The sequence below is a fragment of the Cololabis saira genome, chromosome 22 (genome assembly GCF_033807715.1).
Source record: "Cololabis saira isolate AMF1-May2022 chromosome 22, fColSai1.1, whole genome shotgun sequence".
NCBI lineage: Eukaryota > Metazoa > Chordata > Actinopteri > Beloniformes > Belonidae > Cololabis > Cololabis saira.
The window spans coordinates 16656527-16672371 of NC_084608.1; the positions used below are offsets into that span (position 1 = coordinate 16656527).

General features: G+C 41.5%; 1 protein-coding gene across 5 annotated transcripts in view; it reads left to right on the top strand.

The window, feature by feature from the left end:
* Nucleotides 1–15845, top strand: part of eya1 (EYA transcriptional coactivator and phosphatase 1) — a 64071-nt gene that overhangs the window by 24252 nt on the left and 23974 nt on the right. Inside the window, exons 1-7 of one of the 5 annotated variants that reach the window (XM_061713129.1) lie at nt 362–636; nt 7862–7989; nt 8630–8695; nt 10016–10093; nt 11938–12004; nt 12385–12530; nt 13401–13523. In XM_061713129.1, the coding sequence (XP_061569113.1) occupies nt 7866–7989; nt 8630–8695; nt 10016–10093; nt 11938–12004; nt 12385–12530; nt 13401–13523 (604 nt within the window). In that variant the 5' untranslated portion in view covers nt 362–636; nt 7862–7865. Of the gene's footprint in view, nt 1–361; nt 637–5948; nt 6211–7861; nt 7990–8629; nt 8696–10015; nt 10094–11937; nt 12005–12384; nt 12531–13400; nt 13524–15845 lie in introns of those variants that run through there. The other 4 variants (XM_061713131.1, XM_061713128.1, XM_061713132.1 and 1 more) reach the window with 4 other exon arrangements.

A 15845-nucleotide genomic window follows, 5' to 3' on the forward strand; every position in this document is an offset into this window, starting at 1 on the left:
GGGGAGAGATGAAATGTTGGAGCCCTCGGGCGGTGTGAGCAGAGCCTGCTGTTACAGTGGAAAGATCTGCCATTTCATTGTCTTAGCCTGCACTGATACAATCTAGAGAGGGCTCCTCTGCTTAAAGCCGTGAGTGAATGACATATGGGGAGCTTGTGTGAGGCACAACTCCCCCGTGCCTCCTCTAGACCCAAAGTCTTCCTGTGAGAGCACCACGCAACTTTTCTGCTTTTTCAAACGGCAGCAGCAGCCTCCCTCTCCCTCTCTCATTCACTGCTTTCCTCCCTCCCTCTCCCTCTCCCTCTCTGCTGCTCTCACTCTCTCTCTTTTTTTCCCTCTCCCTCAGACACTCACCAGTCACTGCCTGAAGCAGTAATCGGACAACTCTCTTTCTCAATAAGACAGTCTCTTGAGATACTGCGCGGGGCTCCATGGGTTCCAGCAGCCTAAAATGAAAAAGAAAAAAGTGATCTTGTAGTTTACTTTTGAGTGTGCTGCAGATTCGACCAACACCTGAGAACTGTTTTAGAGAGTGTGCTGTCCTTTCTGCTGGACTGACTGACCTTTCTAGAAGATTTCTTTTTAAAACGAAGCTGTGAGAGGGGATAAACACGGAGGGATTCAACTATATTTGTAGTGAGTATGACTTCAATTTCTTTGTGGCGTTTGACATGTTTAACAGTCTTGTCTTCAGTTGTTTTGGATTTTCATATTTCATTATGAGAGTGTGTGTGTGTGTGTGTGTGTGTGTGTCAGTGTGTGTGTGTGTGAGTGTGTGTGTGTGTTTGCGGAATAATCTCTTTTATCACATAAATTTATATCAGCATTTTTTAAATACAATATAATAATACAATAGCAAAGCAGTGGCCGTAACAATGTAATTTTTGGCCTTAAATTATGTTTAATTGTCACGGTTTAAAACAAGACGAGATACATATTGATTATCTTAAAAAAATATCAAATTGTGGAGCTGTTCAAAAAAAAAAGTTGATATTACCTCAATAGAAATTGAGCTAATAATAGCTAAAAAATATTCACAGAAAGGAGCTCATTTTAAAATAAAATATGAAATTTAAAAACGATATGCAGCTGCATCTGTTAAAAAACATACATTTCCTTACGTTTTTGTAAGACGTATACTACAAAATGGTTTACACATTTCTATATGTAGAAATTTATATTTAATATTTTCCTTTAAAGCAATTAACAATTTTAAATACGAAGGTCTAAAAATCTGTATGACATGTCATTTAAAAATATAAAATGTTCCCTTTTATTTTGCATGCAAACTAAAATCATAATTTAGTCATAGTCAAATCTACCTTTGAGTTATCCAGTGCTTTTGCACTTGGCCCAGTTTACATTTTTAATCAGGGAAGGAAAACACACCGGACTCTGGAGTAGTTCCTTCTCTGCTGGCAGAACAGACAAAACCAACACAGTTCAAGCAGCTGACATTTAATGCCATCTGCTGAGCCCAGGAATGCCGCGAGGAGACCTGAACGCCTCTCAGCGTCTCAGCAAGACAAACAGGCCTTGACTCCCGGCCGTGCTGCGTCTCCGCTTGCCACTATTTCACGTGCAGTGAAGATGAGTCACCGCGCTGCAATCACCAGCCTCTCTAATTGAAGGATGTTCGCTTTTAATGTCGAGCGTATCATCACAGGCTTGCATCACTAGTCGGTGAATTATTGCCCGGTGTGTGTGTGAAGCTCCTCTTTTATTTCTGTTTCCTTTTCCACCTTCATTTTCCTGCGATTTGCCTGTCATTTTCGAAGCGCCTGCCCTTTTTGGTGTTTAGAAAAGGTGTGTGTGTGTGTGTGTGTTGATGAAAGAGAGGAAATTAAGAGGTTGGGAAATGATGGTGAGCCAGCCTGCCGGCAAAGTGGCCTCCGCTCCGTTTAGACAAACATGACGGTGTGTTTGTGACTGCCTGCTGCATCTATTCACACACACAATAACTTTATCAAATTAACAGATAATGAGCAGGCCGATGCGTGTGTGTACACTGTGTATTTGCTTTACATGGGCAGTGATCGGGATCTCTGTGTGACTGCAGCGCCTCATGCATGTGTAGCAGCAGCGTGTTGTGGTGACGGTGGCATTGTTTGTCCAACGTCTGATGCCTTCCCTCGTGGATGAGTCTAGCCGGCCAGGCCTTTGGCCCGGAGATTTAAAACGGTGAAAGACACACAGCGCTAATTGATCCAGCCTCACTCAGCTATTAGAGGGGAAAATGAAGAGTTGAAAAGAGAGCAAAAGAGAAGGAAGAAGGTAATACGGACCGTCTATTAAGTAGCCCATACTGGGCAATTAGTGGGCAGGGGTTGTTTACCAAATACTGTGGGCTGTTTTGTTAACAGCCCGCTGTTTGGCTCTGAAATATGTGGTTGAAAGAGCAGGAAATTAGTTTTCGAGTGATTGCCATTACAGCACTCTGGATCAATAATTTCCTTTTCTGTGTTTCTCTGTAAATATGTTTACGTTGATCAGCCTGATAAAGAGGACAGCCACATCGGAGAGCGTATTTAAAGGGATCGCTGCTCTGCAATGTGTTCCTAAAGTCCATTTAATTTTACACCGGACTGAATATACTGCTTAACTATTTTGATATGTTAACATGAAATATGCAGTTTCAGAATTTTTCTTGTTCCTTTTTTCTTTTTTTTTCCCTGCATAGATAATAATGTCTTCAATAAAAAAGGTCGCTGTCCCAGATTTGAAAGAATTAAAACGACAAGTCCTAAGAGTTAAATTGATATGATCATTAAGGTTTGTCCCTGGACCTTTTTCAACTTTGTCTGGTTAAGGTTTTTTCTCGCTGTGCAGTGGTCACGGTGGTCGGCAGGTAGTGATAAAATGTCCACTTTAAATCTTGTTTGATGGCCCCTCAAAGGCAAAGTGGCCTTCTGGAAATAATTTTGGAGGTTGAAGAGCACTGTATTAACAGATTTAATGTAGCTTTTGGGTGAATTGCTGGAGCACAGTGTCAGATTGATGCAAAGGACACAAATTCCTCTTTAACAAACAGCACATCTGCTGATAATTGTGCTTTTGATCACAGACAAATCCAACATTTTTTACACTGACGGGAAGGCATCCAAGCCTCCATAATTTGTCGCCAGTAGTCTTGATTTAATTACTGTGCAAATTTTTTTAATCCAAAATAAAAAAAGAAAAGATATCCAGTATAATGACAAAAAATTAAAAAAGCTGATGTGTCACGTATTTAGCAGAAAATAGTATTTTTGATTATTTAAATCAAGATGTGTATTATTTTCCAATAAGTCAAACAATGAATCAAAAATGCACTGACTTTGTTCCTTTATCAGACATGCACAATTAAATATTGCAACATTTTAGAGAAAGAAAAAAAAAGAAGAAAAGAAAAATACCAGCCTATTTAATATTGCATTTGTTGGCAGACATCGTTCCTTTGGCCACGTACAGAGACACAAGTGAAGTGTAGCATTTTGTAAACTGCGTCTTATTCCACTCACATCTGTGTTCAATTGTTGTCTGCATCTACATTCTTTGCGAGTGGATTTATTTTTCCTGGGCCACCATGTGGATTCAGCTGACCAGCTTAAGTGGGGATTAGTTGTTTTAAAGTTAAATTTTGATTAAAGCATTGTTTTGCAAAACCTATAACACACAACACATGCCTGATGCAGTCTGTAAATTGAAAAGGATGTACAAAAAGGGACTATTCAAGAATAATTCATTCATATTTCTTTGCCCTGTCTTCTGTTTGATTTTTAGTTACAATTCTTGAAATTACTAAAAATATATCAATTTGCATTGTGAATCCAAGTCCCTTACTCTGCATCCTGCCACAGCTTAATGTTGCATTAAAGAAGAAGAAGTTAGATCAGACACCCTGCATGCTGCTAAAAGGTTGGCTGTGCCTTAATTTTACCTTTAGAAATGCAGGTCATGAAGTAACTAAAGCGGAACAAAAAGGGCCAGCAAACCAGCATGAGTGAAGCGTGTTGTGGCAGTTTGTCTTCTTGATGACTCTTCCATCGCTTAATGTAGCCGGCCTTTGTTCTTGCTGGCTTCAAAGACCTGGCAGTTCAGGCTGAATTAGGATGCACATCATACATGTTGACTGCAGTCCCATTTTTTCCAAGAAAAAAAAAAAAAAACAGCAACAAAATTAATATTTAGTGGTAAAGAAGAAAAGTTTGTTTTTTTCTTTTAAGTCCCCCTCTTCTTTTGGTCCCCTCCCATCTTTCTCCCTCTTTCTTCACCTGGCTGGTTTCACCTGCTGGCAACAGTAGAAACATCAGCACTGTAATGCCTTTATTGCTTTACGCTTTTGAACAGAGAAACCACCACACACCACACCACATCAACCTAACACAACACACACTCTCCCCGCAACTTCCCCCCGCTCTGTGATCGCTGTTAATGTGCTGTTGCAAAAAGTGTTTTTCTTTCGTCTTCATGGCTTTTACCTCAGCGGATTTTATCTAAGATTGTATTTATTTCCTATATTTTTTTTATATTTTTAGATGGCCCCTGTAGATTCTAGGAATTCATATTGGAGCCTTCGCTTTTGTATGTGTGGTTTTTCAAAGTGAGAATGAAATATATTGGTTACGTTTCCTAGGAAGGCTCTGCTGCAAGCGGTGGGAGAGAAGGCATATTGTAAAGCTGGAATGATATTCATGAAGGCTTTGCCTTGGTGTGAAGAGCAAAGCCTGTTGAAAAAAAAAAAAAGAAAAACCTTAAGACCATGGAGCTCAGGTTACCCTGGCTCATGTAAACAGTCAGCCATTAAAAAAATCATGCCGTGATTTTTCTTTCCTTTTTTAAGACATTATATTTGTCTTTTTCCCCTTTTTCCTGACCAAATGAATATCTTTGACCTTTTTTTGGACCTTTTATTCCCAGGGTGGTGTGGAGTCAAGTCTAATGTAGTGCTATATCCATGCTAGTATATGGCCCTGCTTGATGTTTGCAGAGAGACAAGCTGAGCGGGAGTGGACAGCAAAATGTAACTGTCAGCTAAAGGAGAGTAATAGAGGCATTCGTAGCGTCATAGGAAACATATGTGGCTCCATATGCTCTCCATGTTCTTGTTTCTAGTCTCCTTCATTGTCTGAGATGCACCACTGATCTGGGGGCCTCAAAAGTGCCCGGTGTGTGTGTGTGTCATAGATGTGTGTGTGTGTGCATTTACGCCTCTCATCTGGGGCCTCTGAAGTGCCCTGTGCATGTGTGTGTGTGTGTGTGGGTATGTGTGTGTGTGTGTATGCAGACATACAGGCGTAAGTTATGTCTCTTTGTATGCTAAAGTAAAAGATATAAGCATAAACGTTTGTGTTTAAATGACGAAAGAAACAATTTATATTGTGTGTGTGTGTGTGTGTACATATTGCACTCTCCATACATTTTTGTTCATTAAGAGCAAGCTATGGAGCTGGGAACTTTGTTCATACTATGGCATGGCCCCAGGCTGGGGCAGGCTTGTGGGAAGCAGCCCTGATGGTCATTAGGAGCTGTCAGTAAGCCTGGAGGAGGAGTGCAGATAAATTTCAGATAGTGTCAATTGCAGATGAAAGATCTGCTGAAGATGCTGGGGGTGTCACGCTTGACTTACCTCCGCTCAACAAGTCCCATCTTCCTTCCAGCAGCAGGATATCTCATGCAGGAAGCTAGGACGGCTCTCCCACACTCCACTGCCCCCTCAGCCCCGTCTACCCCCAACCCCTCACCCCTCTGCCTACCTTCACCCCTCCTTGCCCCCCCATTGCCCCCCCACCCCTCGTAGCCCCCCCTTTGCCCCCCCACCCCACCCCTTCCTGCTTACCTTGGCTAAGCCGCTTTGCATGTTGATTGGGGGAGGGCTAATCCAGTTTGCAGCTGTCGTAGACCAATGATGAATCACCTTTCCGTCATTTGGCCATGCTTCCCTCGCTCAGGGAGGAGGGAGGACCTGGAGGAGGAAACAACAGTGGAGCAGGGCTGCGGCTCAGAAAGAGACAATGTGTGCCTCTGTTCCCCCCGCCAGCCTTCTCTTCCCATTCTGCTGCAGAATAACAATAATGTTTTCTCAGACAAGCCTTTCTGTGTCATGGATGGCTCCGGACTGTGACATCGAGCTGCAGTAACAAGGAGTGACATTGTTTCTGCTGGGGCAGGTGGAGGCAGAATAAAGACAGGGAGTGTGGTTTGAGAGGACTCAGAGCCATCTAGGTCCAGGTAAGAGCAGTGTTGTGCCGGCTCCAGCAAGCACCGGAGACGTGCAGCTCTCTGTGTGGCATCGGAGGTCGCGTAGATAGAGACTCTGCAGAACAACTTTTCTCTGATTTCTCTGCTCTCCGTTTGAACACACTGAAGGCCTTTTAGCCTACTGTCCATAATTAGAAAGTTTCACGTAAGACTGAGGGGTGTGTTTGCAAGAACTACGGGTTAGTTTATTTTGGATCATCCTCAAGTGTTGTATGAGTGGAGAGTGTGATATTTTTAGGGGGTAAGTAAATTAATACACCTTTGGGAAATAGACAGTGCAGCTTCCATTGGTTGAACATGCATAAAGAAGATTGTCTTGACCTTTTTTGGTACAGTTTGTTTTTTTCATCAGTATTGGAATTATTATTGTTATTAACAACTTTTTTTAGCACTTGTATTGTTTATTTTTTTTGGTCTATTATATAATACTTTAAAATGCATAATTGCATTCATAACTCTTTTGCACTTGAACCACACTTAAATACTGGATTATTCAAGCTACGCTAAAATAGTAAAATAGTTTTATATAATTTTATATAATATAATTTTAAATGCATATCCGAATTTATCGTACTCAGACTTCTCGAAGTTGCTTGAGCATTGATCATTATGGCATGCTATAACGGATTCTGTCAATCGATAGCAGAGATAACAAGCACCCTGAGATGTAATTGAAAATGGCAGCGTAATGTTCAAAACATTTTAACCTAATTTCATTAACTCGCCGTTGCAATGGAAACAGTAGCAGAGACAAATGAGGTGTGGAGTTTGTGGCCGCACTTTTCAAATCACTCGTGCCTTCTTTCTGCTCCATTGTCTATATACGATCAAATCCTTTGAGCACACAAATGAGACGATAGAATAATGTTTTCAGTGGCGTGGTCTTTTGTGTAAACACAGAAACAATTAAAGAGCTTGCCAGAGCAAACTCATGCCTCATGAGCTCCTCATCTGCCTATCACTGAGGCATAGGCTCTTACAATCAGGCAGTGCTGCGCTTTTAACAGGCACATTAAGCATCGCCTCAAACCAGCAAACATCTGTTAACAGTCATCATTACCGCACACAACAATATACACTTAAGGCCATTTTTGTTTCATGAAACAACAGGCTAATTTGACAGTAAACATTTTGCGTTCACAACATGTTTAACTGTGACTAGCTGTGAGATTGGAACCTGTTTATTTTAGAGCTTGAAATCCCACACTGTTTTGTCTCTGTGCAAATGTGTCTGGGTTTGTACGAGTGACATGTCCCTTCATATATGTCACGAAGCAACACGTGCGCGTGTGATTTCCTTGTTTGTTATTTGGCAAGTCTTTCAAATGCTAAAAATATACATTTAGCTGAAAAACTTCAACACACAAGCTTGACTTTAGTCAGCTCAAAGTGAGCCGTTTTAAAATGCACTTTTATATTAATATTTTTTGGAGGCTGTTGTTCTTTGCTGCCTGTTCTACATTTTTACAACTATGCAAATTGTGAACAAAAGCATTGTGTATCAGAGCGCTGTGCCTTCCCTGAAACCAGAGTGATGTGAGTAATTTGATTTGGTGTGTGTTTGTGTGTGTGTGTGTGTGTGTGTGTGTGTGTGTGTGTGTGTGTGTGTGTGTCCTGTCAGGTCTATGGAAATGCAGGATCTAGCCAGTCCTCACAGCCGAGTAAGTGGAAGCAGTGAATCTCCTAATGGTCCCAACCTCGACAACTCGCACATCACTAACAATTCCATGACACCCAATGGCACTGAAGGTACGTTTATGAGATCAAGATTTTAAGATATTTCTAAGAAACTTAAATAGCCTGGAGGTGTTTAAACCAAACAAAAGGACATTGAAATGAACAAAGCCATGCTATTAGTTAGATTTTTTTTTTTTAGGACAAAATATTAATGTTTTTATATACCGGTATACATATAGATATATATATATATTTTAATTTTTTTAATTACATTTTTTTACTAGTTTTAAAAAAACAAAGGAAACCGAAGTGAGAATATTTCTGATTGTTGGCCTCAGATTTTTTTTTCTGCCCTGACATTTGTGTTTCAAACAATTCATGGCCTGCAGTTGCTCTCCAGTGACTATTAGCTGTTTATCTAAGTAGCCATGTAATTATTCAAAGCCCACAGCATGGAAATGACTGAGCTTTGCATGCGGTCTCTACTGTACATACTTATTTACTCAGGTGATTCGGCCGTGCTTAAAATCTGAGTCTTTGTTTACTGAAGCAGTCATGCTCATGTCACAAACCAACAAGTTATCAAAATCCCCCCTTCTCATAATCGTCAGGCTGGAGCTCCTGGTTCGTTTTCCTCAGTGTTCATGACGCAGGGCCTGTCGTCATGATGCTGATTGTCATGTGTCCCTTTGCCATTCTTTCTTTCCCCCAGGTGATAACATCACAATGCTTACCACTGCAGACTGGTTGTTAGGTTCTAACTCACAGTCCACTGCAGGTTTGTCTACTCTTAGTGACACAATGAAAGGACAATACTTGGTGTTTTCCTTAACTCCAGTGAATACATGCTTTTGGGGCTCGTTATTCCACTTGAAAAGTGAATTGCGTTCTTTAAAAATCTCAGAAATACACAGCTGCAACATGTTCTAAATTGCCTCAACTATTGTGCCTTTCATTATTTATTGTATTTCATTCATTTTATTTTTTTGTGGTATTCTGTTTCAAGCATGGTTTGCCACCGACTGGCCTCGAGGTCATTGATATTGACTGGCCCGATTGTGTCCTTTTGCATACTGAGCATTTTGTTTTCATTTGGATGTTCCATGCTGTTTCCTGAATACAGTGGCTATTGTGTGCTATGCGACTTGAGTGTGTGCGAGTTAATGCATGCACTTCACCACTATATTTTTATCAGTGTGCCGTTCAAAAAGTATTACGCCTCATCGACATGTGTTTCGGCAGAGAGCGAGCATAGCGGAAACATGTAAAACATGACAGCGAATGGCTTCTTCAACCATGAGGGATCCCACTGAGCATGACTCCCTTGCCCACATTGTTAATTTGTTTTGCCAAAAAAGAAAAAGCGAGGGGAGGTGGGGGTTGGGGGTGTCCTTCAGCCCGCCTGAAGTGAAATGGATTAATTTCAAAAGATTCCTGAGCTGTCAGATAGCTGTGAAATCGTCTCTGCAAGTCTATTGCTGGCCTGTATAACAGAGCCGAGGTCAGACAGCGTTCGCTACACTCTTAAAAAGATTTTATACACCATATATTTCCTTGACATTTCAATTATACTTGCATGCTTCTGCAGAGTGCAGTCAACTGTCAAATACATCCATAGAAATACGTTTTTATTTCATTCTCCATTTCACTACTGAAAGGCCACTATTTGATTTGAATAATAATGTGATACAATAGTAGTTTTTGAGAAGAACAAAGTTCTGTCAAATGTCATTGATTTATTACACTCCCTCAGAAGTCTTTACAAAGCAGTTTTTGGAATAAATTTGTCAACCCCAGATGAATTACATCTAAAAATTGATACATATAAGCAATATAAACAGAAAAATAGCATAAGATCATCTTTAACAGCTGATAAAACTATATTAAAAATTGTTTTAAGAAATAAGTGAGGAATGTATGCCGCTTGAGCTTTTCCAAATAACTGATCGTGATCCATTTTAATTAGTCGATCACTTTTTCCTTTTTTTGTTTTTTAATAATCTTGGAAATGCAATTTAGATGTTTGGTGCAGCTGACGTGTAGTTTATTGTTTTTCTCAATTTTAATTGGTGACAGTGTGGTTTTTATTTGTTTGCAGTTAAAACAGAGCCAATGAGCAGCAGTGAAATCGTCTCCTCAGTAGCAGACACCTCTCTAGACAGCTTCTCAGGATCAGGTGAGAGGAGAACATCTGTGTGTGTGTGTGTGTGTGTGTGTGTGTGTGTGTGTGTGTGTGTGTGTGTGTGTGTGTGTGTGTGTGTGTGTGTGTGTGTGTGTGTGTGTGTGTGTGTGTGTGTGTGTGTGTGTGTGTGTGTGTGTGATATCTGCAGAACTGATTAGATAATGAGATGAGCCTAGATGGGTGACTGATAAGCCTGGCCCCGGGAAGTGTTTGAGCAGCTAAAACGACAATATAATGCATGTGTGTTTAGGAACAAGGGCCTCCACCTGAACGTAGTCAGCATATTTTTATGCTGTTCTTGCTTACGTGTGTGTGTGTGTGTGTGGCTGCTCAGTCTGCTGGTTCCCATGTCAGTGAGGACTGAATTATGACGTGTTGTGCTCTGAACCTGTCTGTCCAGTGGAGTGGCACTTTGTTCCAGTGGCCTTCAGTCTGCAGGGGCTGTTATCTTATCACCCCGCGAGAGCCGGGGTTTTCACACCTACCTTTCAACAAACATCACACACACACATAAACACATTGCTAAATAAAGCCAAGGCTTAAGAGTATAGCAAGCATTGTAGAAATATTAATACAAATTATCCAGATTTTATTTTTTATTAATTTTTCCCCATATTCAGAGATTATTTAAAAAAGTTATTAATATCAGCCTGATTTCTTTATACATTTATTAATACCGCTTGTTTAACCTAGTGTGGTATTAACTTGCTGTTAATTTTCCTGTATTTCTTCCCTTATTTAGATTAGCACTTGATACTTAACGCCAGAAGGGCATAAATCACCAAATGATTTTGGTCAGTGACAGTATTAATGAAATTTAGTAATCTTATATGGCATTTCCTCCATGGGGAAACCCGGAGCTCAGCTCAGGAGAGAAAGTTTGGTCCAGTGGCAGGTGTTGCTGATGTGGGAAAAGTGTTCAGTGATAATAAAGTGTGCGAGGGGTTATGGCGTACAGTTTCATACAGTTAGCTTTTCCCCCGCAACCGAATCCCTCATTTTACACGTCACGATCAATTAGACAGATGTTTCAAAACTGTGCCACTCCACTGCAGTTGAATATGTCCAGAGTTCTTCTGTGCTTTTACCAAGCGTACATTTATTTAACATATATTTTTATCAAATGTAACAAAATGTATTGTCATTTCTACCTCCATCTCTCATGGTTTATTTTTCAAATTTACATTTGATTTGGATAAAATTCATGCAAATTACAACTAATATTATTCTTTTCCTAGAGCAGCTGTAAAGGTGGTAGTTTGTATTTTGTGTTTAGTTTTCACCATTTTATCTGGATTTATTAGTTCATTTTAATCCAAAGTTAACATTTATTTATATCTTTTAATTAAGAGTGTAGTTTGTATTTTATAAGACATAACAGTTATACGTTTAAAAAGCCAGGTGTTACGTAAACGGGCATTCAAAACAAGTATGCTTGTTTGAGTGATCTTTTTGACTAATATCTTCAAACAATAATCAATAATGATTATCTGGTAGGATAGCATCTGCAATCAGGTTCCAACGTTGCAACTGAGTTCACCAGCTGATGTTCAGGCCGTTGTGTCTGTGTGTTTAGCATCAGTGGTTGTCATGGCAGCCGAGAAGTGTCTCAGAGACGCATGGGTCAGTGAAGAACCTGGTGTTCAACCTGATTATTATGCTTCATTATTGCTCTTCGGTTTATTTGACCTTAAATAAGTTTACCACAATAAATAGAGTCGTGCAATGTAATTACTGTTTCCTTGGAATCCAGAAGTTCTTTTAGCAAAAGCTAATATTTACCTTATTTCTTAATGTTTAAATGTGTGCTCGGTTCTTTTCTTTTTAACTCTCCCCAGCTATTGGAACCAGTGGCTTCAGCCCAAGACAAACTCACCAGTTCTCTCCGCAGATCTACCCTTCCAAGTAAGGTTTCTTTTATTTTTCTTTAAAAAATAAGCAGCATCCAGCTTCATTTGGATCTTTAATTAGATCCTTCTGCTAGATCGGGGCTTTCTGACTGCCTTTGTTTGCCTGGATGTCTGCAGCTTATGCACTCTTGAAATCTGCTGTCATTATTATCTTGCAAAAATTTCCTTTGCCATTTATTGTTCTTTCTCCATGTATATGAGCCATGTGATGTTATCTGTCTTATGGCTTGGCTGACTGCGTAGAACGAAGGAGCGACCACCATAAGGAATTTGTCAGTTTGCAAACGTGCTGTTGTTGTTTTGGGGGTAAAACTGAGTTCTCTTTCTTCCTGTCCTCCTTTCTTACAGTTGCTTTTTGTTTCTTCCCTCAAACAGCAGAACGTATCCGCATATTCTCCCTACCCCTTCATCCCAAAACATGGCTGCATATGGACAGACACAGTACACCACAGGAATGCAGCAGGCCGCAGCTTATGCGAGCTACCCCCAGCCCGGCCAGCCCTATGGCATCCCAGCTTACGGTAAGATCGACAACACATCGCACAGATTACTCCTCCCGCCGAACAAGTCCCTGAATAATGCCACTGTTCTCTCATTCGCAAGCAGGCATAAAATGAGAAATAAACATTGTTCCTCGCTGAAGGTCAGAGCCAGGACCTTGCTCATACCAAACCACGTTCCCACAGAAAAACAACAGCAGGAGAGATGCTGAGTTGTTGTTTGGTGCCTGTATATTCTCAGTCTGTGCAATAAAGAGGAATTTGCTTGCGAAGCTTTTCAGATAGATCTGAAAGATTAGTGATGTAAATCTGAAAACAGAAACTGGTTTCCTCTGGCATTGTGAGAGAAAGCACAGAGTACATGGCTTTATTTTTGCAAAGTCTTTGGAGTGTTTTGACCCCAGAAAACCTTCCAATATGCAGAGGAATTTACACTGTTTATTTGAGTGGAGTCCTGCAGCCTACCGTTGCATAAAAACTACAACTCTGGTCGATTCAGCCAAGGCAGTGGTCTGTGTAACTCGCAAACACATGCAAAATGTTTTATTACTCGTGCATCTTTTCAGTTGTGACCCATATGATGATAGTAATAATCATTATTGTTGTTATCGCTAAAGTAAACGCAGTCCCAACATGCCTTTGGTTTTACTGCCGAGCAGTCGACTCCTTGTATGATTGAACCCAGTGAAAGATAATATTACTAAAGTACAGAGGATAGCGTAAATCAGTTACCAGATAATCACAGCTCCTCCATTGCGATTAGTGTGTTATGTTAACAGACAGAGTCAGTGTCCCTATGCTGTGTCCAGTGTAATTTAAAACTGTGTTGACTGTTGTCTGTGCATCAAACCGATCTGGTGTCACTAACTGATTTAGGTCCATTGTGGGCAGGCATAAAGACGGAGGGGGGTCTGAGCCAGTCCCAGTCCCCGGGACAGACGGGCTTCCTGGGCTACAGCTCCGGCTTCACCACGCCGCAGACGGGACAGGCCCCCTATAGTTACCAGATGCAGGGTGAGGACATCTTTGTGAATCCTCTACCTCTCCCCAACAGCTTGTTTGGGTGTTTCCATATTAAATGGTTAACAGTTTTTTTTCCCACAGTTCAATTTGTTCCATCTGTTTGCTTCAATATCTTTGTGTATCTGTTTCAGTCCTTTATCAAAATATTCATCATCTGGTTAGACATCCAAAATATGTTTTATGGAATTGTTTTTTAAAAGGGATTATAGACATCGGCCTCTGTTCCTGATTTAGGCTTGCAGAGGCAGACTGACTCGGGAAAGGCCTCGCCTTCACCCCAGACAATGATTGCATCCCGGTGGTGTATGTACAGCCATACCCGCTGCCTCCCTCCATTCTCCTCTTAAAAGAATCAACAAAGACGGGAAAATGTGCGGCACTGATGAGGCACCGGTCATGTCGCTCCCCAGCCTTTGTTTTTTTTCTCCCTGTGATGATATTTGTATTTGTTTAAACGCTGTGAGCATACAGATTTATGGCCTCCAAACCGATAAAGATGAGTTGTTGCGCCCTGCCGTTGGCCCCCTTCGGGTTTTTTTTTTGGCTCGTTCTATGTAGTCATGCAGTCAGTTTAAATATAAACACAATGTTTTTACTTCTCTTTCTCTTCTTATTCACATTTTCTTTTTTCAAAAGACAGTAAACGTGCCAATAGCTCCATCTTTGTGTTTTTCGGCTGTTATATCTTAAAGTGTAACAGTTGAAAATATCGCTGCAACTTGCTGAAAAGCCTCAAGAGTTTATCGCAATAAATAATGCCAGCTCCATCGCAGATGTTGCTTGGGGAAGCCTCTTTTCCGCTCGCCTTAACCGCATACAGTTGGCTACGGTCAGAGTTTTGCGGCGCCCATAAGAATACCTGAAAATGGACAGTCAAAGAGAAGGAGGGAGAGCATGTGCAGCTGAGTGAACAAGTTGCTCTCTTGCCCTCAGTGGTTTAACTCACGATGACAGCATTATGTGCCCATTCATCTTCTAAGTATTAAGCTCAGACTCTCCTTCGTTTTTCTTCCGTCCATCTCAGAGTGTCCCCCGTTCTCTCCTGCTATCTCCCGCTATTGCGTGCACAACGATAGCGTTAAGTGCGTCAGTAATTGACAGCCACGTTGGATGACAGATTGAGCACTTTTCTGGGCTCTGGGTTCTCTAACCGTGGCTCTGGCCTTCAGCCACGCCATCATCATTAGTCTTTCTGGCCTATTGATCTCCCTGGGCGATGTGCCTCAGGCCCGGGTGTCCCGACCGAAGACTCCTTTTCCACATCTGATACGCCGCGCTCTGTCGGTGTCCCTGCAACAAGCCTGTGCCAGCTGTCAAGACCGAGGACGATTAAATTAATGTTTTTCTTTTGCTCCTTTGATTTCATGTCTGATCCCATGAAGCTTTGTGCGGGTTCTGAAGCCGTCACCAGTCACGGGCGAGGCAACGTGACATTTTGGCCGATCTGTTAATGACACTTAACGTAAGGTGGATTTCCAGAAAAGGGCTGAAACATAAAATGTGACAAAGACTGACTGGTGGGATGCAACAGATGCTAATTAGGGGAATAATTGGATTGTAATGTTCTGTCCCAATGGCAGTGCGATTTGAAGAAGCTGAAGTCTTGGCTGCCTTTTTTTTTTTTCTTTTCTTTTTTTAAAGTAGACCCCATCTGGACTTCATAGCCTATTCCCAAGTGGAGCATACAAACTTCTGCTACAAATATTGTGCACTGATGATAGACATAGCCCATGGCTAGGGGGACTGATCAAGCAAAGCAAATGGACTTCCAATTGTGGAGCCAGAAGGCAAGAGGGAAGGAGGAGAGGGGGGAGGGATGTTGTCTGGTCTTGAGTGAGTGAACTAACTGGAGCAGGACAGGGGGAGGGAGAAGAAAACATGCCCCCCGGGGAACCGCAAGACCCCCTCTCCCCCCCGCCCTGCTATAACCAGCACCACCACCACTCCCAACAGCATGGGCTCATTCTCACCGGGCTAGCGGGGGTCCCTCCAGCTTTTATGTGGCTCCTTGTTCTCCACAGAGCAGCCCTCAAACGCTGCCAGTGAGAGCTTTTATGACTGTTTGAAATGTGCATTAGGCTAATTTGTTGTCCTTCACAGCCTTACTCCTTCTCGTCTCCATTGTACTTTCACTTGATGTTGAACTTTCTGCAGAGTACAAAAGTTGTGGAAATCCCCCTGCTGGCCTTGAAACATTAAACAAAACAGCACAGAGAGAAAGAGAGAGAGAGACAGGACGGTTTTTATGAAAATTACTGGTAGAGGTTGAGATGAAAAACATGAAATCTGCTGCGTATGTAATTGCTAGATGTA